The following is a 27023-nucleotide window of genomic DNA, read 5'->3' on the forward strand; positions in this document are numbered from 1 at the left end:
AATAGTGATACGGTTACTCGAGCGTATAGTAGAAATCCACTATGCGATTAAATGAAAGCGTGAATTGAGACAAAATAATCGATTAATGTCTATCATATGATTAATCGTGCCATCACTAGTAATGACACCACTAATGTAAAGCGTATTTAAGTGCCGTTGCGCACGGTTGTCGGGGCAAAACAGCAACACAGACCGACGAGTACGAGTGTCACCCAGCCAGCTCACATTGTCATTTATCTACGGGATTATTAAAGAAATAGTAATTGTCAGCAATAACATAAGCAACAGCAAACAGCAAAAAACAAACAACAAACAGCAAAATGATACCAACAGTAACGAAAAACTACCAGAACGTGGTAATCAGCACTGGCAACATCATTAACAACGAACTGGGACAGCGCAAATCCAACGAGGAGCTCTACGACGGTCTGAAAATAACACTGCACAGTGACCCAAACGCAGAGCGCGTGGTGGTCGAGATCGACAAGTTGCACGGCCGCGTGCTGTGCGCTACACAGGAGCTGAGCAACAAGCTGACGGAGAATGGACGCAATGAGATTAGCATTGGTGCTAAGATATTCCTGAACAAAAAATCAACGGAGTGCATTAAGGAGGCCGTTGACGCCCTCCTCAACATACTCAATGTTTCGCATGTGGACAACGTGGTGCTGGCGTACCATCCCAATGCGTCAAGCGTTGCCAACGCAACGATTGGGACCACAACACCAACACCGAAATCACCCTGCTCCGAGGGAATCACTAGCCCGACAAGTGACCCCGCCAATGGATGGAGTCAACGCAATGGTGAGCAGGGCGTAGCCGAACTGAAGATGCTGTACAAGGGACTGGAGCAATATGCACTCAAGCAACAAATCAAACAGTTGGGCATCGCTGATTTGGATGCCAAGGCGCTGCAGGATCTATACAAGTCAGCCGAGGTGCATCCAACTATTGCACAGGTCAACTTGGCCGCCTGCTGTGTGGTCCCGACCGATCTGCAAGAGTTCTGCAAGGAGCATGAACTGGTGTTGAACACCCACAGCGATCCCGAGCTGCTGCTGCCCGCGGAGCAGTTCTCATGCCTCGCACCTGGCTACACAATCGATTGGTCGCTGCGCTATCAAGTTCACGTGCGCTGCCGCGGCGTTCTCACTGCCAAGGGTTACATTGTTGGGGCCTCTAAGCCGAGCGCCAATAATTGAATTGAACAGACGCTTGTGTTCTACGACGAGAGAGTAATGGCATAGTTCAAAGCTAAGATGAATTTTATAGTATAATAGATATATATATATAGAGTATGTATGTATGTATGTAATACTGTACTTATTGTTTGTTATACAAAGCCGGAACAGAGAGAGAGAGAGAGAGAACAGAGAATGACGCGAATGTGGCGTGCGCTCTTCACTTGATTCGATTGTGAAAAGTTTTCTGATTTTTGAATATAAACATTTTCTAAAACAACCAACCCGGTTTCTGTTTATTTATTATGAAATTCTTTACAGGCCACAAATATTCTTCAATACATATATTTACATATATGCGTATGAATGTGATTAATAAATAAATAAATATATGTATGCATGGATGTGCAACAGAGAACTGCAACGGGTATGTTCGAGTATGATTGAGCACCAGAGCGACAAGTTCGATCAAATCAACTCAGAGACTCGGTTGCAACGGGCTCGATCGAGTCACGGGTCTCTTTGTTTACGACCGAGTCGCGGGTATGATTTTTTTGCTTTCGAACAATTCGGGTCGAGTGGCGTTCGAGTCATACGATCTGATTTGATTGTGATTGTTTGTGAGCGTTCGTTTCGATCCAATCACGTTCGAGTAGCAATGAACGAAATGATTTTTGAGCGTTAGTGAGCGTTCGTTTCGATCGAGTCACGAGTCATGATCGAACTTGCTGACTGATTTGATTTGATTGTGACTGTTCGAGTATGATCGAAAACGACACTGTTGATTTTGTATTTTTTTTTCCGGCTTCTTCTTCTAAATAAATGTGCGCATACATGTACGTACATTTATATTTATGTAATTATATTATATTTATGCAAATGCATATTTATATAATGCAATTATGTACACACATTTTATTAAAACTATTATTTATAATTTATTTATTTATTATTAATTATTTATTTAGTCTTAAATATTTTTTTATTTATTTAATGTCAACTTAGAATAGTTTGTAAAATATAAAATAAAATGATGAAAAATGTCTGCTAAAAATTTAAATTTTAAATTAAAAGTAAAATGAAAAAATTAAATTAATTAATATTATAAAAGTATAATTGATTTTAAATAATTTAAAGTTTGATAGTTTTTCCAGTCTTTAAAAAAATTACAATACTATTATTTTATTATGGGCATGTGCAATTGCATGTATGTATGTATATGCATATGTATGTACGTATTTATACGCAGCCCGTAATAAATTTTACAATAAACGTCTTAAGCATAAATACTATTGCATTTATATACATATTTACGCGCATAAATACATATCATTGCAAGCGCAAACGCTGCCACGTGCGCGCTCTGCCTCGCACATTTTCTGAACGAGTCAACTTGAGTATGACTCGATGATTGATCCGATCGTTTGAACAAAACGGGTATGAATCAAATCAAATCAACCAGCAAGTTCGATCATGACTCGTGACTCGATCGAAACGAACGCTCACAAACGCTCAAAAATCATTTCGATCATTGCTACTCGAACGTGATTGGATCGAAATGAACGCTCACAAACAATCAGCATGATTGCGGACGATTTGATTCGAACTGACCGTTCGAATCAAACACTCAGTTCGAACGATCCGCTCCGATCGCTTGAACAAAGTGAAAAAATCACAACGAGTACGAGTCAATGTTCGAGTCTGATCGAACATCTCTTACCCGTTGCAGTTCTCTAATGTGCAATCGGTTTGTGTACTCACAAATCAAGTATACGACAAGTGGTCAGTTTCGTCGTTATCGCCATTTTCTAAGGGTGCCCGCCTCGTAATAAAAGTTGCATTGTTTGACTCGTTCATTTAAACATTACCCGTTGGGTCTTGAGTCAGGTCTCCTATGCGTCTAGCTCCTTGTCTGGCCGCAAGCTTAGTTCAAATCACGTGGCTAACTTGCGGCTTGTCATTACTTTAAATTACTTTTACAATCGCACAATGATTGTATAGAGTAGCACAACCAAGTTACAATACATACATACGTATGGTATGCATATATGTCTGTACTTGAATATTTTAAATATATTACCGGAGGTGCTGTCAAATGGTAGCCCACTAAAGGGTCATAAAACGAAAAACAAGACAAGTAAAAAAAATAATAATTTCTTTGGCGATATTTAACAATATATTTGAATCGCAATCAGCAAAAGCACTTGAGCACTTTATTACAGTTGTAGGTCTGTATGTATGTCTATGATAGAGATATGCGACTGTAGCGCACACTTCCAGTCATTCTGGCTGGCCACTGGAACGATGCATAAGCAAAGACCTTGTCCCGCTACCACATTGTACGAGTACTTAACCATATACGAGAATGTGTGTGTGTGAGTATATAGTGTGGCATTTAGTTTCTAATTAAGTGGCAAGTGGTGTCGTCATCAGCGCAATGAACCAAAGGCTTAATTAGGAACATACACACACACACGAACACATCCACACATACGGACATCAAATATAATCGACTGTCCACTCATGGTGAAATTAAAGAAATTATTATACATACATACACACATACTCGTTCAAGTATGTACTAAATATTCTATATTTAGTTCAATAATCTAAATATATGTACATATGTATGTTATGTGTGTACTAAAAACCCAACAACAACAAAATGTCTAAAACAGAGTCAAAAATCGAAAAATTAGTTGCTGCCGCCGTCAACTGCGACTGCGACTGAGACTGCGACGTCGTCATGACTTGCGTTTCCATTGATTGTGTGCAAACGAAATGGCAATAGAGATAATTTAGTGTGTGCAAATGAGTCAGAAAATGGTTTAGTTTATCTAGTGATCGTGTGTGTGTGTTGTGCGCTTGGCGGGGGTCACTGGCGAGCCTGGAAATCATTCGTATTTCGTCACGGGAGTGGAATGATGACGCATGACAATGACAAGTGCGAAACTTCCCACGGAAATCACACGGAACCAGCTACTTAACTCTACTTACATACTCCGTGTGCATCTGTAACTATGATAAACTCTTCGCATGATGGATAAGGGCTATAAAATGGGCTTGGACACGTTATATGTACATACATATTAATATACTATCAGGGAATATAATAGAAAGGCCTCGAATCTATAAAGCGTGTTATCATATTTTTTTTCTGTGATTATAAGCGGTAATTTAAGATTTGAAAATTATTCAATTCACTCGAGTTTCCTTGGTCGTATACTTAATAATACCGACTAACAATGTACTTGATTATAATTATGTTATGCATGACTAAATTCTGAGCGGGGATCTTCATATAGCATTATCTAAATATGGATTATTGACTAAGATGCATTGCTGCAACCAGTCATGGATACATACCACAAATGCTTGACTCAATAAATTAATATAAGTTTGTATTAATTGTATATTGGAAATGACACCATAACAGTTATTAAGTCTTTATTTAAATTAATTGAATAAGTATTCTTTTTCTCGAGCATTACTCTCTCGCTATACACACATTCACATTCACTTATTCTTAGCTACATTTCCATTGATCTAAGCATATTTTGTTGATCTTATGGTAACTAAATCATCGTCCATTGCAATCTTTGCTAATACTTTTGTTGTTAATTTTGTTACATATTATGGCTGTTGTAGTTGTACATAGTTAACACACACCAAAATACACCATGAATCGATTAGGATTTTTTAACATGCAGTTAATACGAGTATGAGTTACACTTGATAAGAATTTACTATCTTATTCATTTATTTACGTGTTGATGTGTTAGTATTACGTCTAAAGACATTTTCGATAATCTACAAACATACATATTTTATACAATCAGTATTTGTATACATATAGTATTTAGTAACTACATACATCATCTCTCGATGTTCTTAATGTTATGTATTCCATGTTTTGCCATTGAATATTCTGGCTACATATTCTTACATACTTATGTATGCATACTCGTATTTGAACCTTTAACACCTTAATTAATTTGTTACAATTAGATTGCGTCATAAACTAATCTCACCATATCGCAATATTGCAAAAAATAATACTCTGTATAATTTGGTTTTATTATTCAAAAACCAATTGATCATTTTGGGGACGGACGGCGGCTTGTTTGACAATTTAGATTGTTTAATTTTGCTTACTAAACGACAATAACAAATAACTAAAGCTAAACAATTAAATTCGAATATTGGGAATTCGTTGTTTTTAATTTGAAATAAAAAAATGTTGAGGATCAAGGAATTGTGGCTTAAGCTAATTCCTAGCTAAATTTCGTTGCTGATCCTGATCCGTTGATCGTCGAGCCGTAGGACTGGTGAACCCATAATAAAAACTTTATCAAAAACTTTAGACATTCAAAATGAATAAATATGTACAAAAAACATTGTTGGTCTTAGTCTCATTTCTTTATAGACATTGAATCATAATTATGATTATTATTATTATTATTTATGGATTTTAATGAGCTTGCCGTCAAGTGGAAGTTTTCTAAACTAAATATATATAGTTAAAGTACGAGTAGTTATCATATGGAACCGAGGAAACTTTGTTTGATAAATTTTTCTTTTCTATAGTTAAAGACAGAGACTTGAAGAACTTTTGCTTATTTACATATTACGAGTACTGTATTGCATATTGTTCACACAAATATTAGTTATAGACATTTACCAGCTTGCACATTAAGATAGGCAAGGTTAATAGAAGTTCACACAAATATTTTAAGTATTCTATCATATGGGGAGTACGTGGCAAGAAAGTGCTCAAAATGAAGAGGTTTGGAATAGACTGAATCTACGAAGACAAGCAAAAAATAGATAAAAACAATTGAGTTCTCGTTGGAACATTTCTGGACTAGTTTTAAACATTTAACTTTTGCGGCTATAGGTCCGATTTACAGGTCTTTTGGATAGTCCTTTTATTTGTATGTGTATATAATCTACAATTCATTTTAATTCTTTGTTATTGTTACAATTTCAACATCTAGTTGTGCCAATATGTATTTTAAAAAAATACTTGCAACTATAATAGAGTGCGGTGTAGATAATCGTTTACAGCTAAAATACATTTGCGTTTGCAATTGAATATGTAAATGTGTTAATGATTCCAATTGGAATTGTTATCAATAAAAAAACACACACATGTGCACATCAATAGAGAGAGAGAGAGAGAGAGAGGGAGATAGTTATACAAATTAAGATTTATTTATTGACATTTGTTCAATAATACTTAATTCTGTTTGCTTGTCTTGCAATTCTTGTTATTAAACATTAAGAAATGTTTTAATAATATTAAAAAAATTCGTGCGCCTTAAAATTGCCACAAAAATGCAATCAAAACATTTGTTTTTGTTTTTTTTTTTTACTAAACTACAAAATACATAGTACAATAAAAATACATACATACATCGATGCAGTCCTATATGTAAAAGTATATATACTGGAATATTGGTGTAATCGGTTGCACTTACATTTATCGAACCTCTAGAAAAACTAGCAACAATCAATTTATGTTCTATATGTACAAAGTGTAATTTATGTGTTTGTGTGTGTTTATAATGTAAAACTATTCAAAATATAATAATACCATTTCATAATTCATAATTTTTTTGTCGTTTTGCATACACAACAAATATGTATGTAATTCAGTCTAATTTGGGAATTGGTCGTCGAACTTTCATCTGGGAAAAGCAGTCCCCAAAAGCAAGAACCAACTAAAGAAGCCAGCAATAATACGTCTGTCCATGTAGCTGTGTGTGTGTATGGGTGGGTGTGTTTAGATCAAATGCGATTTGCGATTGGAGTGCTCGATGGCCGCCAGGAGTTCGTGTTTCTGTCGCACATAGAGACGTCCCTTCTTCCAGGGACTTTGCAGCTGCAACGGCTTAAAGTCGTCACGTAAACAACGTTCCCGTGCTCCAATGACGGCGACGAGACAGAAATTGTCCAGCATATCGGCACTGTAGATGGGTCCCTTGCTGCCCTTGAGTACGGCTGCCATGTTGAGCTGTTTCACCACCAGATTGATGACCTCCCGGGCCGTTGTCTTGGGCGTCACATGCAACTTGAGGCTGGTACCGCTGGCGAGGCCCGTGTTGTACGCTGTATACACTTGAATGATGCCCGCTCCAGTGGAAGTCTGCTCTGCATTGAGACTGGAACAGCTAGCAGTATCCTCTTCGCTGCTCTGATGCACCAGGCTCTTGGTGGAGGACGCCTTCGAGGTGCTGGCTATGGGCTCCTCGCTGCTCATTGGCTTTAGCTCCGGCTGCAGTGCCGACAGCGAGCTCTTAAGATAGAGTCCACCCTCGCGAAGATTTGCACTGGATGCAGCTTTCACTTTATACTCAGTCGCTGGCTTCAGAGGCTTGTGCTCCAGATCAGTGGCAAAGGCGCCGCTGCCGGTCCTCAACGAGACACTAGATCCCCCCAAATATGGTGCCGAGCTGGAGCTGTGCACGGTGATGAGGGGTGTGGGAAATGGACCAATGTTTGAGCTGGTGCGCTTACGCTGTGCACTGGCTGACTGGGGATGACGCAGTGCCTCCGCCAACGTGTCATCGGAGCGCGAGGGGGGCAGGGCAAAGACGCTGCTGCTGCCCTCGGAGGCGGAGTCGACCGCGGAGTAGAAACTACGTGCGGTGTAAGCGGAACTAACGGAGTCGCCGCTGTTCTTGCGCAGAGAAACCTCCGAGGAACTGGATGCCGCATACTCATTGCTCGCCACTTGAAGCAGCTGTTGTTGTTGTTGCTGCTGTGGAGGTGGCTGTTTATCGCCAGCGTCCACCGGCGTAGGATGTGCCGAAACTGGAGTCAAGTTGCCTTGTCCCAGATTCGTTTCGGATTTGGAGTGCTCCGGTTTGCCCTGTCGATCGGCGTTATCGTTGTCGCCAGTTCCTGGCCAGCTGCCACGTCCCGTCTTGATGAACTTGGACTCCCGCAGAGGCAATTGCAACAGCTGTTTGCCCGCCCCAGATGATTCCTCTTGCCGCATGTGGGCAAACTCAAGGATTTCACGCATGGCCAGCGAGGGCTGGGCGTGTTTGTTTCGAGCATAGGCCACCACATCCATCAGCCAGCGTACGCTCTTCCACACCAGCGTCAGATTGGCACTCAGATCTTGCAGTGTGGCCAGACGCTCCTTGGCGGCCTGCAGTTCGCTGCTGGAGAATGCCTCACGATGCGAGTGCGTGGCCAATGCGGTGTCCAGCTCGAGGATGCAGGACAATCGGGCATACTTCTGCACGATGGCGGGCTGATAGGTGCGCAGGTGGATCATCTCAAAGGCCTGGATACTGAGACTGGCCAGATCATCGCGCTGCAGCAGCAGCTCCGACTGTCCTGGCACGGCAACCGACGATTCCACCGAGGGGCAGACAATAAGAAAGCTTATGTCGCGACTGTGCTCGATGACCTCCACATCGTAGAGACGATGTGTCGCCGCATCCGTCGCCTTGATGTTCATGCTCGCAAAGAGTCTGTGCATCGCATTGCTGAGATCGTAGAGGAAGAGACGCTGCACCTCTGTGGCGGGACGGTTGCCATTGCCATCTCCGGGTGCACTGAAGTCCAATGGCAGACGCAGTGGATCCGATTCACTTTGATGCAGTGCCTGCCACTCCTCGGCTGTAATGTGACTGTTCTCACGCACCTTACAGTGGGGCAGGACATTGGGAGACTTTACCGGCACCACAACCTGTATCTGGTCCATCGAGCATTGCATCTTCAGATATCCCAAATAGAGACCCGGCTCCAGTCGCTGCAAAGCCGCCTGCTGATAGTACAACTGATCTCCAATGCTGGAAATGAGCAGCTCGTTGATATTGTAATCCTCGTGCAAGGCTCCAAGCTTCTTTTGCAATTTACTGACTGGCAGCCAGCGTGAGTTGAGTATGGACACCGCCTTCTGGCTCTTCACCGACTGCACACAAGTGAACACTACAGTGCCCTGAGCATCCTTCAAGGGTTTGTAGTACAGCTGGCCGAGATCTGTGATGCCCAGTGCCGACTGCATCTGGGAAACAGCCGACAACAATTTTGTGCGAAAGTGCACAGGCGAGGTCAGATTCCGTTCCATATCCGTGCGCAGCGATTTGACATCCTCCCACGTGCAGGCCACCTTCATCAACCAATAGTAATCAATGTGAAGGGCACTCGGATACGACTCATCGATCTCAATGACGGGCGGAAAGTCCTCGCTGGTCACCAGCACCTTGTCATCGCAGTGCACAATGCAAGAGAAGTAGATGCCACTGTCAATTGTAATAATAATAATGGTTAAGGATTCCCATTTTTCAAGGATAAACTTCTGCTTACCGTCGCAGCGTCTTTTGGAACTTGGAGGTCACCGAAAACAATTGCTTGATCGTGGTTTTCTTTTTGGGATTGCGACGCTGCACGCTGCCCGGGTCTAGCGTAAGTTCGGATACATCTGCAGGACGCGCCATTCTCACGGCGGTAAATAAATTGTCCAATATGCGTTGCCGGCCAAAGAAACGATCCTCCCGATTATCCAAGTCGCGCCAGGCTAAAGATAAATTAACAGATATCGTAAGTTATTACTTTTTGTAAAAAATATACATTTTTAAATTGCGTTTAAATAAAAAGTTAAAGCCAAAGCAAGCGAAATATATTCTTAATCAACTTCAACAACCAAGTCGTCGGCCTTTTGGTATGACTACCTTGATCTTAGAGACCATAAGGATCATCAAATTGGACTCCTCCTCATTAAACCAATAGAAAAATATTATATTATAAGAGCAATTTTACAGATAGAAAATCGTAATTCCGATAATATACAAAATTTCATCCCGATAGGATTCTATTGAAGAAACAATTTTGAGCAGCGTCAGAGCGTTCGGACCCTTAAAGTCATATTTATTAAGCTGCTATAATTATAATTAAATTTTATTTTATTTATTGCTATTGTCTGTTAGATTCTGTTGGTCAATGTTCTCAAAATAAGATTTTCTTTCCTTAGAAAACATCTCCAATTGAGTGTAATCTCTTTCCCCCGGGATATTTTTAAAAACTTGAAAATTGTGAACGGTCGTGGGGGGAGGGGGTGTCTACGTCTGAAAACCGTATGGATGAGAGTTCAATTCGTCATATGATGTAATTAAACCAGCAGTGGAAACGCCATTGCTCTTTCTGCTTCCTCTGTATTTTCTATATGTTTAAGTAGAGCCAGAGAGACGCACAAGCACTCGAACGCTCTGGTGCCGATCTCGCCCGAGCTTAGATAAAGAAGAAGAACAAAATGCAAAAGCACTGACGACGACTTTTCTTCATTTATGTCTCACACATTTGAATTGACCCAAGACTCTAATGATGGTTTTTGCTGTATATGTGCATTTCATAAATTTCGATGGATAAAACAATTCAAAGCAATTCAAAATTATAATTTTATTAAAGTGGTTTCGTTTGCCCCACTTTCAGCCCCCGTAAAAAGTTTGTATGTATTTGTTTAGTAAGTCGGCTACTCACTTGAGGGGGCAACGCTGGCGGGCACCGAGTTAAGGTAGCTGCCCCAGCCTTTGACGTTGCCACATGCGGCACGCAAAAAGTAACGGCGTCCCTGGGTGAGGCCGGCAATGTTGCACTGTGCACCCATCGTGCCATGGAAACTAATCCAATCGAGCAGCTCCCGCTCGCCGACCACATTGTTGAAGTCCGCGCGTGTTGACCATTGAACTGCGGTTAACGAGCAAACGTCAAAATCAAAGCAAGCTAATCTGCGGCTCACCGCAGCAGGCATCGAGGGCAATGGTAATGGTAGTGGTAATGGGAATGGGAATGGAAATCGGAATAGGAGTAGTAGTGGAAATTCTAGTGGCTTACCTTTGAATTTTGTGCCGATGGCGCCCTCGAATGGCTCTAGTATTTGTAAGCTGATAGAATTGTCACCGGTGACATCGACAACCACCGAGGCTGGGGCATCTGGTGGTCGGGCTTGATCCCAGCCGAGGAGCATGCGACGCAATCCCTTGACTCGACGCTCCCAGATTCCAATCTGCTTATCTACCTCGTTTCCCGTACAACCCGTAACTGAAGAGCCCGTGTTACCTGGAAAAGAGTAATTCCATAAAGCAATCGCCAATTCGAAAACAAATTAAGTCGCTACTCACCAATTATGATGCTGGATATGGAAGGACGCGATGTGAAGACGGGTGGACACAGTCCTTCCGGTCCGCTGAGATCATGTATACGTGACTCGGCGTCCTTGAGCAGACCGTTGAGCTTTGTTCCAATGCTCTCGACGGAAACTAGAGAAACACCAATTGAAGATTAGCAAATATATTCATTATTGGCTCATTATTTAAATCATGCTCACACTGAGAACCCTCCAGAGCGCCATGCTGCAATAGCATCTTGGTCATGGAGCGATTGTTGCTCAATACGGCCACATCCAGCGCCGAGAGTCCATCCGTATTAATGCTGTGAATTTTTTGTGAGTAACTTTTGTGAGTATTGATTAAATAATTAAATAGAACTATGTAAAATAAACTGAGTCAACTCCTTAGCTTTTTTTCTAGCTATCGCTACGATTATATATTCTGTTCTGAAATGATGATCTATCTCAGAAAAAATAAGCTTTAAAAATCAATTTTGAAAAATATGTAACATTCGATATTATATCTGTTGGTTATATATATGTTATACACATATATTATAATATATCAAGGCTGCAAACCTCCAAAATTTTGTTAAAGGTTCGGTTCGGCGGTTCGAGCCATAGAGCAAGACATCGGTTTGGTTGCAAATTGGTTTACATACCCCCTGAACCCAAGGTTTGGGTTCGAACCTTGGTTCAATTTCATACAAAAAAATATTTGTATCGTTATACATTTTGCTCAACATTTTGAAATAATTAAATTTTTTTTTTTTTTAAAGAAATCAAATTTTGATGATAATTTAAATTTATTTGAAGAGTTAAATATGACTTATTTTAATCTGAAGTCTCAAATAATTGCGTAATATTAGAAAACCATAAAATTTATGTAATTATTTTTTTTTCGAGCCGAATCTTTTGTTTTAGAAAGTGGTTCGGTTTATTTTCGGGTTCGCAAAGTAAATAATTTCAAGGGTTCGGTTCATGATCCGGGTTGCTTAAAAAACCGAACCGAGCTGGTTCTACGAGGTTCGGTTCAGAACCGGCTTGCATCCTTGTAATATATATATATTTTTTTGTCAACAATGAACAATCGACAATTTATATTATACAAATTTATAATTTCAATATTTATATTAATAGGCAAAATAAAGAATAAAATTTTAAGCTTTGGTAGATAAATTAAATAAACGAAATGACGATTTGTTTCCTTGACTGAGAAAGCCCAGGAAAAACCCAAGCAGACCAATAATAGTCAGTTATACAGTGAAGCTAAGCCCAGTGACCAGTAAACAGAGCACAGTCCTACAATGTTAATAACTTTAAAATGAGTCTACTAGAAGAAATAGTATTTAGACGACGATGAGGAGAACAGATGTGGTAACCAAAACGACATCTCTTGATTGCTTTGCACTTACAGGAAAACCTATATATTGAGTGACTTTTGTCAGTTCAATGACTTCAGGACATTTTGAAGAGTTATCTAAGCCAATGAATGAGGGGTATGAACTCACCTATTGACATCCACATCTGTTGACTCCAGTATGGTGCGTGCCTTATCCAAATGACCATGCTCCACGGCCGAAAAGAGAGCTAAGAATGTAGAGATTAAAACAATGGTTACTCTAAGTTTCATTAATGATAGGATAAGTTTTAGAGCTGAGATGGAGAGAACTACGATTGAGAGTGCAACGTGAAGACGTGGCGACGTGTGCCTACCATGTAAATGCAGATTACTTTGGGTCAGCCTGTCCAGCTGTGCTTGGGCCAGCTTTAGCTGCTTCTTGGTCATTTTGCTGACTCGGGGATGGGGCGTATTGCCAGTGGCAATCTTGGATCGCAATTGCACCGACTGACGATGCACGGTGAGCTGATGTTGATTATTCGACGACGTGTTCTCATCTCCGGCAGCGTTGGCCAATGACTGGTCCTCCAGTTCCGGCGACTGATCCTCGCGGTCATCGCGTAGCTTGGCATTCTTTGGCTGCGAATGGCGAGAAATGCAGAGCTGTGGCTGTCCACTGCTGGAGGACATGGTGTGAGTGGAGCAGTGTGCCTGCTGTGGCAACAGGAATTCCATCTCACGCAGATCCTGCGAGTTGCACGAAATCGCAGTCCGTAACTTGGCTACCGCCGCATGCTGCGTCAGCTGCTCCGACCAGCGAAAGGCGCTGCTCGGCGTCGACAGCAAAGGAGCTGGATAATAGGTAGGATAATTGTCCTGATTGTTGTTCTCCTGGTAAACACTCTTGTCACGCAGCCTAACGGTCTCAAAGTTCTGACTTTCACAATGATTGCTGGGCAGAATGTTGTCTGTGTTGAAGGTTTGCGAATTGGAAAGAAATCATAATTGCAAATTAAACAAAAGTCAGTAATTAAATAAACAAATTGCAATTAATTAAAATGAAAGTTAAACAGAAATTATGCATAAATGTAAATTACAAATGTAAATAACCAACTGCCCGAGGTTTGAGTACGTTTTAGATATGTATGTATTTATGTTTGTATATTTTGTATGAGTATGCATATGAAGGGGGTGATTGCAAACAATTGCAATTAATTAATTAATTATTAATCAGAAATGCTCAACGCTTTTGTTTCTGGTCCATTTATTTGCTTTTGTTTTAAAATGACCGAGTGACCAAGCCAATTACCTATGTATGTATGTATGTACATTATTTATGCACGAGTATGTGAGTGGGTATGTGTGTGTGTGTGTGTGTGTTATGTGTGTGTAACATGCACTTAAGCATCGCGAGATTAGAGATTAGATTGAATCGAAGCAAAGCATTCATTCAACCCGCAACCTATTGTCAATAGCATTTTATATAGAAACGCAGTGCATCTGCCTCTCTTTCTCACCCTCACCCTCAACCTCTCCCAAACCCTATTCCTCCTACCCACATGCCATTAATTAAGCCAGACATTTTGAACGCCTGGCTTTAATTGAACCAACATGTGGGTGGCTAAGTTAGTTACTATGCACGCTTACCATCGATTGTGGCATAGTGACAGTGTTGACGCTGACTGCGAACTGATGATGGCAGCGTTGCCATCGCCGGCTCAGGAACAGCGGGAGCAGCTGAAGCTGAAGCTGAAGCTGAAACTGACGATGGCGACTTGAGCTGACAGAACCTGGTGAGCTCGTTGAGCGTGTGAAACGATTTCTGGCGTATGAAAACCGCCGGAGAGCGGAGGCAGCTGCTCATCTGCAGCTTTTGCGGCGTTGCCACACTGTTGCCCTTGTTGTTGCTATCGATCTGGTAGCATCTGCAACATTAAAATATCATTAATGTCCGTCCTATCCGGCGAATGAATCCGATTTTTGTTTACATTTTCATGAGGTATGCCGTTCAAATTGAATATATAATTACGGGAATTATTATGAGATTTTGGCATTTGAGCATTTTAGCCATTTGGTCATGTAACCATTTGGCCAGCGACCTTGTATGGTGGTTGATAACAATGGAATTGTTTGCGCCGTTTAATCTATTTAAATGGCCGACGGGTATTGTCCTTGCCACCAATCAATATTTATTTCAATAAACTAATATAGTCTGGACAAAGTTTAACTTTTGAATTATACTAAATTGGATAGAATGCGATGGAAGCTAGATTCAGTAGAATTTAATCAGGAACAAACTTTTAAAAGCATTAAGGGACAAAATTCTGAGCAGCTGAGAAAGTTCTAAGTTCTAAATAATTGCATATGATGGATTTGAATATACTTGTAGTACGTAATACAACATTAAAGCTTAACAGAGGAACTAATAGCACTATTTTAAGATTCGATTATCAGAACATATTAAATTCAAGAGTATTTATTGAAAGTCCATGATAAGACTCAGTATATATATTACGGATTATTATTAAACTGCAATATGGTAAATAGCACGACACAAATGCTAAAACATAATATGTCATCTTATCACTTGGTCAATTATAATTTCTTTTCAATTCAAAAGCTTTAAAAAAACAGCATTCTGCTCACCAACAATTGTATAAGTCTGAAGGCTTTTGAAAACTAATCAAGCTACAATTAATCTATTTTAAAATATGATTATAGCCGCTCTAATTGCGGGAAAGTGTTTTTTCGAAAATAAATAAAATTTGATCTTCATCAACAATCAAGTGATTTTAGTCATTATACGTCAATTTGTCTCAGTGTAAGTACTCATATCTCAGAAACTATAATGTCTAGAGGATCTTGGAGAGTTTTAGACTTCTGGACACCAAAATTAATGCCATGATATGAATGTAAGACAAGCAGAAACACTGAACTGCTTGCAAGCAGTGCATAAAATTAATGTATGCAGCGTTAATCCGAATGAATTTCAAGGTATTTAAGAGTATCTACTGTCATTCCATTTTGAAGATATTCAGCTTGATAGATGAACAACGAGTTGATTGACAATGCTGAGTGGCCCAAATTTTTACTCTTTAAATCACAAACACAATGGAAATTTCACAATAATGTCGTTAAAAAGCTTTTAACTGATCGATTTACAACACACATAAACTTGAACACTTCCACACGAGAGAATTATGCGATGATTGAGAAAATTATTCATAGACTAAATCGAATGAATAGATTAACTATTCATAGCGTAAGATGGAAACACCTACGACTATTTAGATAGGGCATTGGCTTCCTTATGGTGGCCGTGCGCATGCGCGTTGTTCCATAGATTCCCTGGTGGGCGTGGCGTGTGATATCGGCCAGAACGGGATCACTGGCATTGGGCGACTCAGTGCCCAGAGTACGCTCCAGATCGGAGTCCAGGGTGGCTTTGGGTGCCGTCTTGGGGCTTTGACAGTAGCTCTCGGGTATTTGCAGTAACTTACAGGCCTTGCGTGGAAGGGTCACGCCCACGGGCAGTGAGGACATCAACTGCTCAATGCCCAATTCATGATCTGCATTCGGCTGCATTGTCTGTTTTTTGAGCGGCACAAATTCTCCTTTCACTTTGGTTGTTATCACGGCAACAGCATCGATGTCTTGCCACAAACGCAACGCTTTCACGACCTTCGACTTCTGCAACGTTCTGTTGCTGCTACTGCGACTGCGCGAATGCAAATGGGCGCGCAGCTTAAAAGGCGACTGCAAAGCCAGCGCGGGGCTCTGAAGCTTGCTCTTGAGGCGCCGCAGGGAGGCACGAACTGAGTGTGAGCGACGCAGAGCTGGCAACTCATTCTCATCCTCACTATTGTTGTTTTCCAGCTGCTGCTGTTGTTGTTGTTGTTGCTCCTTTAGCTTGGCATAAGAACTCATTGCCCTGCGACGTTCCATCGTTGAAATATTTATCCCTCGTCTCAGTTTATTGATAACATTTCATAAAAAGAAAACTGCATAAATTAACTGCATTTCTCAAATATTTTCCGTGCTTTGTTTTCCTTTTTATCGTTTCTCTGTTTATTGCAGGATTTTCCGTAGTGCGCGTCTCTCTTACAAAATGTGAACTGAGGCAGCAGCACGAACTGATTCCATTGTCAACCACCAGTAAGACCCAGAACCCTCTCTCACTCTTGCTCTCCCTATCTCTCTCTCTCTCTCTCTCTTTCTCTCTCTATCACTCTCGGTCTCTCTTTTTGAACTTATGTGCTGTGCTGTACATACATTTCTGACTGAATCTGAAGGGTAACATATAACGTAGGTAGAAGTTCTCTCCCTCTCTCAACTGTCAACTTCCTACCTAACCCCTAACTAATTTCAGCTGAGTTGCAGAGGAAATATCATTTGCTGTGCTCTCTTGAAATGGACTTGATCCCTGATTTGTATAGTGACAGCCTTTTTGGTTTAAAAATTTAAATTTAGACGGCAAGTACTTGTTACCTGCACCGTTCTTTTCACAGGAATTCTGTTAAGTCCTCTCGTGTCTGAGCTGAGAACGCTCTAAACAATTAAGGCGGCATTTCCGAAATCGTAAACCAAACAAATAAGTTGCTTGTCTACCTGACAGTCCTGTTTCATGTGTTGCTGTTGTTGTTGTTATTTTTGTAGGTGTTCAACGCTGTCTTCAAGCTATGTGCTGATTTATCGAGCGTGCCGTGCTGTCAGCAGCTGTGGAACTGGATTGAAAAACAACTGACAATGAACATTTGGAATTTTCAAGTGAGTTTGCGACGTCGCCGATTAGCCCAATGCGGAAAAGTAAAAGCTAATTGGAAAAAACTCTCTACCCTACTCAAGGAAAAACATTGGTTTGGTTTGTGATGAATTAGGAATCACTTTGATGTCAACTTTTTGATTCTCTATTTATCTTTGTAAATTTATTCAGACTGCTCGGATTGGCAGTCTATATTATAAACCTTCCATTTTTAAGATTTGACAAAAAGGGAAGGAAATTTTATTTATTCAACCACAAACATCGAACTGTTGTCAATGCAAAATTTGCTGTCGTTTATGTTTCGACTCATAAACTAAATTTTGGTAACCATCTGTAACATATTTATGGGGGAATCTACAAACTTGTCACCCTATTAAAATTGTTGCATTTTTGGGACGCTCCCAAACCGGTTGTCTTGTCGTCTGCTGGGGTTTATTCTCTTGCTAATTTTAAACATTGTCTCATCATTCACATGCATAAATTAACGAACTAACTAATAAAATAACTTTAAGCAATATTATAAGCATTTAAACATTTGTATATGAAGATATTTCTACTCCGAAATCATTTCTTCATTGTTTTTTAGAAAAAAAGCTACACGCTTTTGTGCGAGGTCAGTGCCGGGGGCTATGAAACGGACTCGAATTCCAATTCGAATACAAATTCGAGTTCGAATTTAAGTTCGCGTTAAGTGACGCATACGTCGAATAGTATTGGGTCTAATAAGAGGGCAGATCCAATTGCTGAATCACGAGTTTCGCACACACTGTAAGCATAGAGCATGAAATTTCAAACACAGTTTATACTAATGAATAATGCCGTACTTAGGGTCTAAAAGATGACCTTGAAACTGAGTTGACAGAAAGATTTGAGTGTACATTGTATTCATAACTTTGTGGGAACTTAACAGACTGTTTTTAAGCAAACAATTTATGATTCAAGCTTCAACTGAATTCTAATACTAAACGGGACAGCTAATTATTAAAACAGAAATCTGATGAGATGTCAAAGAAATGTTTGTTTTATGTGAGTCTTGAAACTAAGTTTGACTTAAAGTCAAAGTACAAACTAAATATATAATCCAGTGGAAATTCAATTAGTTAGTTAATCTCGTTTATAGCTAAACTGCTACATAAAGTCATATTTCTCTAAGCGGTTGTCTAATAAACTCTAAGCTGTTTCAGAGATATTATCTCGGCAACTTGACCCCGCCACGAAAGTGAACCCAGAGACCTAATAAACTGTCAATTGCGAGGGTGCAATAAATAAAAATTACTGGTCCATAACGTTGAAGGGAAACAAGTAAGAGTGATCAAGTGGAGAGTGTCAGACTAGAAGATATTCTGCATATATATATTTAAAAGATTAATAATTAAAATAACGGAGTTTCTATAGACGTTTGGTATAATAAGATATTACTTTGTAAATAGAATACAGTATTGAACATTTGATGTTCGTATTAAGAATTATATGTACAGGGTATAAGTGTAGGAGAGCTGTAGGAACATGAAGCTTGCAATAGCATGATAATAAAATTTATGAAGCTACAAAGCGCTAAATTGCCATTGCCCAACATAAATCACAGCACACAGGCACTAGTCGAGTCAAAGGTCATCTCTGGTATGAGTGTGAAGTTCGGAGTGGTGGATTGGGCCTTCCTCAAGCTGAAGCTGGAGCGCCAAAACAACTTAATCCACTTAATAGAGGCGACGGCAGACATTGGGCGATGAGTGCAGGTCCTGGCTGGCCAGTCAGGCGTGAACGAACAGGACAACGAGTGACTGTCGCCTTGCTTAGATCTGAGGAATGAAGGGAGCCAGGGGTGAGGAGGTGGTGAGTTCGTGCTGTCAGTTTGCATTAAATTATGCCGATTTTATCTTGCATTTCGTGCTGTCATAATTGTCAAATCTACCACACATTAAACCCACGACAAGCGACGACCACTGAAAAAGCATTTTGACTTCATTTAAATAAATTTGTCGCTTCCTCAATAAAAGCACCGAAAAGGCAAGAACTCTAAAGTACTCGGTTCACTGGCTCTTGGTTTTGGGTTTGTGACAGAGAGGGGCATTGCGGGCACTGGGGATTCTCTGAGACTGTCGGGAACTGAGTTTAAAGCAAGCAAAAAGCATATTTTATGTCTTTGTAAAATATGAAATCGCATTATGAGTGAGACAAGTAAAGCAGCTCCCAGCGCGTAGTTCCCGACTCCCCTTTTATTGTGAACTTTAGCGGAAACGCCAATTGAATTTAAGTAACCAGACATTATGGATAGATAAATAGAAGAGATTGTGCGGATTGAAAGACGCAACTGATAAATCTTTCTTTAGCTTGACCTTTCGTCTTCCAATCAGTCGGAGCATTTAATTCTTGGTTCTGTTGGTTTATGCTCTTCCATTCTATTGGTTTATTGTGCCAAATCAGAAAACTGAAAACTAATGTATTCATATTAATCAGATATGCAAATCGCAGACGCTTCGGTGTTCGCCGCCCAAATGAAAATGTGCCATCACAAATAGGGTCATTGTTGACAAAAAAAAAAAATTAAGAAAAAACAATGAGTAAAACAGAAAATTAAAGGAAAAATTGGTGAAAATGTAATACTCTTTCTGTCTGTACTTTCCAATTTCAAAATGCTTCGGTTCAGAGTAAAAGTAATCTATATCCTACAATCTATAATTTAATTTGAGTATTTAAAACAAAAAATGTCATAATCTTAGTTTACAAAAAGTTTTCAATGTTTATAATATGAATTTAAAATATTTTCCTCGAGCCGAATAGTCTCCAACACAAGGGAATTAAAATATTGTCGAGAATAAAGAAGGAATTAATAATCGAGAATGTATATTGAAATATCTTCGTCCAAATTTTCCATATAGTTAATGCTAAAATTATAATAGTGTCTCTCTCTCTCTCTTTGTCCTTCTGTCGAAATGGTAATAAACTTTTTGACCCGGTCACTTGTCAGCATTTGCTTCCTGTGCCCGCCCCTAGAACTTTCTTTTCTATTTTTTACCCGCAATTTCTTTTGCGCCTCTGTGAAAAAACAAACACAAAACCAATAAGCCAACGTTTAAAATTATGCAAATGGCGCCCGATTTGCACAAAGTTTCCTTTTTTCTATGCGTGTGTGTGTGACGGGTCAAGGCGCAAATCTGAATGGCATAAAAAAAGGATTTCAGTTTGATGTGGACTCTAATTGAAAAGTTTATGGGTATGTGTAGGAAAGTGGGTGCGGGCAAGCTATTAACGTGGCTATTACAAGTATGTAATCTGTAGTTAAGACAGTCAATTGCCCTGAAAGCTACACAATGTCGGTAGATAAATATATATAAATATATGAGATAAATGCAAAACTAAAGATTTATTAAATCATTTAAGATAAAGCTTTAGTTGAATAATTTTTGTTTGAACACTTTTTATGATAAATATAAGGAATATCTTCATTTAATGTATACATAATCGTCACCTTTTACAACTAATATAATCTCCTATTCCTTCACGAGAATTTAAAAAACTAACAAAAATTGTAACTCAAATAATTTGTATTTTCAATGTACAGACTTAATCTGATTGTGAATATGCCCTCATCACGCTCTGCAATTTATTCAACTAACTAAGTAACTTATTTGGGTCACAGTTGCTGTTTAGCATCCGGGTAAAGGCAACTCATGGGTAGATGTGTGTGATCAGCCCTTTGACCTTTGCGGCCATTAAGTTCAAAAGTCGCACAAGTTTCTTTTGCTGCGATACCATTTGACATGACTATTTATGTATATTTGCATGCGTCTGTAAGTGTGTGAGTGTGTGTGGTTGGAAATCCGGATACATATGTACTGATGTGGGCGCTACGTGCTAATAGCACTCTTAGAAGCCGACCGGCAACGTGACGAGCCCAAACTTCAATTCACGAAACGATAGAACATAGAATAGAACCCAAAATCACAACAAGAATAGCAAGAATCACAATAACAAGAAAGCATTTCATTTACATTGTTCAATTTAAAAGATTTTTTGATTGATTCAAAGCGCTTATCTGCTTTGTAAAACGATTTTTTTCAGAGCAACCTTTGATATCACACACACAGCCACACACATACACACCCAGCAAGAAAAAGCCATCAAATGAGGTAACCAAAGACAGAGCCTAAGGTCAGAAAGCGATGGCTACGTTTCCGTTTACCAATTTGCATGGCTAAATTTTTGATTAAAAATTCCAAAGAAAAGCAATCGATGTAGTCAAGAACAAATGAGATTTTTGCCATAATGAAGTTAATTGCCGGCAATAGGCAAAACGTAACTTGACACTGTGTGAAATGTGTTGCAAGTAAGTAATAATCAGTGCCAAAAGGCAAACTGTAATTACTCTGAGTAGCTTTCATGGAAATTTCATCTTATTGCTCTAAGAATTTTCTGAAGGTGTTTCAATTGCATTTCAAACTGTTCAAATTGCTGCACAGATATTGGAATTTTTGCAGTACGCATTGCAACATCCCACGTAAGGCGCAGCAAATTGGCTTTTCTCGGAAGCAAATTGTATTCCTACCTGTGTTACGTTTATTTGCAGAGATTGCATAATATCTGAACAGCAAACAATAGATACAAAAGTATCTAGCATAGCGACAAACTGGTTAAACGTTATCGTAAATATTCAGGCACAACTTTGCTTATCAGTCAGAAACTATTAAGTCTCTCAAATTCAATAAAAGTTGCTTTGCTGCGATAAGCGATAAGCTAACAACAATAATAACATGCGAAGAACTTGGGAACTTTAAGGTAGTGTGTGCCACAACAAATTTGAGATGAATTACTTTTTAATCAAACATTTAAAACTTTTTAATAAGCAAAATTAAATCAAAATAAATAAAAGCGAGCAGAACTTTCGCTTTGGGTCGAGGTCTAAGTGCACTTAAGTACACGTCGCAAGGGAGAGGGAGGGGTGTAGTAGAAAGGTGCTTCATCTTTAAGTTTTGCACAAAACTTTTTCCTCATTTTTCTTTCAAAACTAAGCGAACTGCCAAAACACGACAACAGGAGTGCTCTAGGCGACAGTATTCAACCAGTGTATACCCTGTACCTCGTTAAAACAAACAAAAATTTTTGGGATTCGGCTAGGTACCTATAAGGTGTAAATTAACCCCTTAGTCACAAAATTTGATAGGCTAAAAAGATCAGGAAAAAAGAAAAGCTGAAGACAAATAAAAATATGTCTTTTCATTTCATTGCACCTTGAGTCGAACCAATACCTTGCACTAAAGCTCGTTTCAGGAACTTAGGTGGTAAAAATCTGTAACTTTTGAACCCTGTGAGATGTCGGCCTGAAATTTAAATATATATATTCTTAACACTTCAAAGAAAATGTAGACCACAAAATAAAAGTAGGCATGGCATAAGAGAGGGCGTAAATTAACGGTCAAACGCCAAAATTGTTTTTTTTTTTTTACATTTTAAATGCGAGCGTTTTTAAATAGAAACATAGAAAAATACCTAAAAGCCGAAAATCTTCAGTCGGGCAAAACTGTAGCATTGGATTTTTTTAACCTCTTCTGTAATGTTCACAGACTCAGAGACAAACGTCAAATTTGGTGAATTCTGTGAGCTCGATTTAAAGAATCAACCAAAAGTAGAAAAGGTCCCCAAAATTATAGGTTCATAAGATAAAAAACATTTTGTTTGAATTTTAACTTTTTTAAAAATGTATCCAGTTAGCTTAAAACATAGGTAAGTTAACAAAAATAAAGAAGTCTGATAACAAGCCCCATCTCGGTTAAAGGATATACTGATTAAAATTTTTCCTTATATCGAGTATTTTTTCTTTTTCAGTAATTTGCGATTATTACCCCAACTTTTTATTACAAATAAAACTTTCTTTATAAATTACACAAACATATTCTCGATCGAACTAACCTTAGCTTAATGGATTCTTGCTTTTTAAATCGATTTTCTCTAAAATTTTTTTCTTTGAAATTTTCCGTCCTTGTGACAACAATGCACTTTTACAGGGTACAACGGCCGTGTATATTGCTGTAAAAATTTCGGTAGTGTACTTTTGAATATGTTATGGGCAACGAGCCAAGTTGAAGCCCTGCAATATTAATGGTCAGTCTAAGCTTCTGGACATGTAGTGCCAATTTTAAACTCTCAGTTGCAGACGCCACAAAAGAAAAAAAAAAAACAATTCATATATGAAAATGAAACAGAAACAAAACGACAGAAAAAAACAAAGACTGTGCAAAAACATAAAATTAACGTGTAAAGTAAATGTGAAAAGCAAAGACAACTCAGATGCGACTTTCTTGAAATGTGAATAAACTTTTGAAAGGCATCTGGAAAAGTGTCTTGCCGTAAAAAATGTTGCAATAGTTCAAGTTTTTCATGGCGTTGCATATTTTAGCCACAAAGTTGCAGACAGTCTATTATCAAAGTATTGTGAATGTTTGTATGTGTAAGTATCTGTGTGTGTGTGTGGAGTGTTGTGCTTTTGCTTACCTGTTCATTGTGCGGTGTACTTAAAATTGCAACACAAACAACTTTAATGAAAACGACGACGACAACGACACCGACAACGACGACGCGACGGCTACGTCGACGGATACAAAACTGCGAAAACAACAAAAAATAATAAGAAAAAAAATAAGACAAAAACAAAGTGAACAACGCGCAAAGCTTTTACAGCTTTTAAACGATAAACGCGTGTGTGCGAAAGAGATGCAACTACATAGGTTGCAACTGCAAGTTGCTGTAATTATGCTGCACTTAGTTGTTATTGCTGCTGCTGTTGTTGTTGCTGCCTCTCCGAGTCACTGTGATAGACACGTGAGTAAATTAGTTGCAGTCAAGTTGATTTCTCGCACAATAGACAAAAGACAAAAGCAAAAGTTCACTTTCGCTGCAATTGTTGTAGTTGCGCGTGCAAATAATAACAACAATTGGACACGCAATGCAATTACAGTTAGATCTTGTTGCTCCTTCTTCTCCTCCTCCCCCTCTCCTCCTCCTCCTCCACGACTACTGCTCCTGTTGTCTGTCCCTTTGCTGTAAATTGTAATTTTACTGGCACGTAATATTTAATTAACATTGCAACGGCAGCAAATGCCAGTAGCAGAGGCAGCAACGGGAGCAGCAGCAATTTCTTTTGCCCCGCGGCAAGTTTGTTGTTGTTAATTTTGTTGTCGGTTTTAACGTTTCTTTTTTAAACGAAAGCGACGCATTTAGTTTCTGACACTGAGAAACTCCGTGTATTCGCAACAACAAAATTCACTCACTCACTGATGTTTCGTTCAGTTTTGCTCTCAGTGTGCCGCTTACTCTCTTTGAGCTCGAGCTCTCAGGCGTCGGCGTCGACGCAGGTAACTTGTTGTTGCACTCTCTCACGCACACACATGCGCAGCCGCAAACAGGTAGTCGAAGAAACTCAACGAAGCAGAAACGATACGCTGAGCGTCGCGTTTTTTACACATACATGAATTATAGCTTGCTTTTTCTTTTCTTTTTTTTATATGCCAAACGTCGCGACGTCACAATTTCTCAAGCAATTGGTCAAATATTAACAAGTATAGCTTTTAAACATAATCATGTTTTAACATTTATGGATATTGAACACTGCACAATTTGAAATATTTCTAAAGATCGCTTCTTATTTGTTGTTATTTTAAATTGATCCCGACGCTGACGCTGACGCGCAGAGCGTTGCGCTCTGAACAAAAGTCGCTAGTCAACTGAAATTAAAGTTGTTGCGGTTGCAGTGACAGCGACAACGACAGCGACTGCGACTGTGGCAGAGCGTCAACGTCTTGGACGAAAGAGCGTAATGGACAGCGCTTCACAGTTAGATCAGACCCAACTTCTCTCCGTTGCGTTGGCGTCGACGCCAGCGTCAGCGTCGGCGTTGCCATTTCGTGGAATTGAGCGATAAATGAATGCCGACGATCATTTTTGTTTTGTTTAAAGCTTTTCTTATAATTTGTTTCTTTTCGCTATCGTAGCAAAGCTCCGGTCTAAAAGGCGGCTAGACTGGCCTTCAAAAAACATCTTTTTGCGGAAGTTGCTGATAAAGCAAAGAAAACCAGTTGATAAATTTTATGCCATGCCATTCGACATCTCATTCACTCGTTAATTTAAGCTCGATTGCCGCCACCAAGTCCCAGTAAGCCTCTGGGGAATTGTGGAAACATCTTAATGCAGCGTCAGGAAGCAGAGTACATTTGAATTTCAATCAGGCCGCCGTTGAAAAATAAATAAACCACCAAAACGCTGAGCTGCTGAATCGCCGAGAGTCATTGATGATGTTGCTGTTGCCAGTTCCATTGAGATCTGGATGGTATGAGTATCTTTTGCATTGACAATCTTATCAATGTGGCACACGACGCACGTTGTTGGCTGCATTTTAACTAAGTGATACTCCCACAGTCCCATTGGCCCCGATACTTACCATTAATAATTCTGGTCAGCTTATTCCGTCGCGTTGAGGACGGACTGAGCATACTCTCGCGTCGACTGCTGCAGGCGCTGCTGCTGCTGCCGTTGCCAGGATGAGCTCCTGCTCCGGCGCCAGCTGCCGCGAGGTCGCCATAATTGACATTCAACTGAGCGTGCACCTGCGACGAGGCGGCCGCGGCGGTTGCGGCAGCAATGCTGCTGCACGTTGAGTATAGGCTGCTGGCCGAGGGCCTTTTGCTGAATGGGATGGGGATGGAAGCTGCCGTTGCCGTTGCTGTTGCTGTTGCTGTTGCCGTCGTAGCACGTGTTATGTCCAATGAGGGTCGTGGCAGGTCACAAAACACAATCTCGGCAAACGAATCAATGCTGGCCGAACGCTGTAAAGCGCTGCTATCCTTGCGCCTGTAAGTGGCAAGAACAAGAGTGGCAAAGTCAAAGACCGGAATGAGTTTGAGAATGTGGCAGCAGCAAGTTGTTGCAACCTGCAACTTGTGAGTGAAGAACAAACTTATAAAACTAACGCAATTACTTGAGCTTCACGCTACCCTGGACATTTTAATGACCATTAACTGTCGCCAGAGCTCACGTCGCCGTCGCCGTCGCCGTCGCCGTCGTTGTCGCGGTCATTGGCCGGCCTAGTTACCATTACCATTACCATTACCATCACCATCACCATCACCCATTACGCATTACCATAATGTAGACGCTTTTTATGTCTCTCTCTGTTGCAAAGAGAAAGCCTTGGTGGCTGTTGCTTGCTGGCTGGTTGACTCCATGGCCAGCTGTCGCTAATGCCACGGCTAATGTGCCACTGCCGACATTGTTGTCATTGACGTGTTCATTGTACCAGGCCTCTCTCTCTTCCTCTCTCTCTCGCAGTTTTTCTTTGCCTGACATGATTCTAACCCAACACCGAAATGGCCAAGTTTATGACTTGCACGTCAAGGTGTCAGTTGAAGATGGCCACAAATTGCAATTCAGTGGCTCTCTTAATGGATTAATGTGACAGCTGTTGTGTTGCATTTGACAAGTATGAAGATGAGGTGACAATTCTCAATTAGTTTACAAGCAAAAAAACTTAACCCGCTGACCTCATAACCCCAGACATATGTCTGTGAAATGTCAACAGAATCTGCAGAAGCTGTCACTTTATGCATTATCCAAACTAAAATTCTA

The 27023-nt window shown here is 39.9% G+C and overlaps 2 protein-coding genes across 3 annotated transcripts; one reads left to right on the forward strand and one right to left on the reverse strand.

The window, feature by feature from the left end:
- Nucleotides 1–135: 135 nt before the first annotated feature.
- LOC117791552 (glutamate--cysteine ligase regulatory subunit) lies at nt 136–1465 on the forward strand. The gene has a single exon (XM_034631336.1). It carries the CDS (start codon nt 321–323, stop codon nt 1200–1202), a length of 882 nt encoding a protein of 293 aa, XP_034487227.1. The 5' UTR covers nt 136–320; the 3' UTR covers nt 1203–1465.
- A 3140-nt stretch (nt 1466–4605) lies between these two features.
- LOC117790417 (ankyrin repeat and fibronectin type-III domain-containing protein 1) lies at nt 4606–25126 on the reverse strand. 2 transcript variants are annotated; one of them, XM_034629866.1, is made up of 10 exons: nt 24871–25126; nt 23898–24008; nt 13021–13614; nt 12816–12894; nt 11524–11627; nt 11318–11455; nt 11031–11255; nt 10677–10883; nt 9507–9717; nt 4606–9442 (listed from the first exon to the last, which is right to left on the reverse strand). In XM_034629866.1, exons 3-10 carry the CDS (start codon nt 13379–13381, stop codon nt 6967–6969), a joined length of 3801 nt encoding a protein of 1266 aa, XP_034485757.1. In that variant the 5' UTR covers nt 13382–13614; nt 23898–24008; nt 24871–25126; the 3' UTR covers nt 4606–6966. The 2 variants fall into 2 exon arrangements, with proteins under 2 accessions (XP_034485757.1, XP_034485756.1); XM_034629865.1 differs by lacking the exons at nt 23898–24008; nt 24871–25126 and adding an exon at nt 15928–16606.
- Between the last annotated feature and the right edge of the window lie 1897 nt (nt 25127–27023).

This window comes from Drosophila innubila (assembly GCF_004354385.1).
Source record: "Drosophila innubila isolate TH190305 chromosome 3R unlocalized genomic scaffold, UK_Dinn_1.0 2_E_3R, whole genome shotgun sequence".
Taxonomy (NCBI): domain Eukaryota; kingdom Metazoa; phylum Arthropoda; class Insecta; order Diptera; family Drosophilidae; genus Drosophila; species Drosophila innubila.

Bases quoted from the DNA above. Each gene is read 5' to 3' on its own strand.
- LOC117791552 (XM_034631336.1), top strand. From the start codon at position 321: ATGATACCAACAGTAACGAAAAACTACCAGAACGTGGTAATCAGCACT.
- LOC117790417 (XM_034629865.1), bottom strand. From the start codon at position 16,591: ATGGAACGTCGCAGGGCAATGAGTTCTTATGCCAAGCTAAAGGAGCAA. The intron at 12,895-13,020 runs GTAGGCACACGT...CTACATTCTTAG, and splicing joins AAGTAATCTGCATTTACATG to CTCTCTTTTCGGCCGTGGAG. The intron at 11,456-11,523 runs GTGAGCATGATT...GTGTTTCTCTAG, and splicing joins CGCTCTGGAGGGTTCTCAGT to TTTCCGTCGAGAGCATTGGA.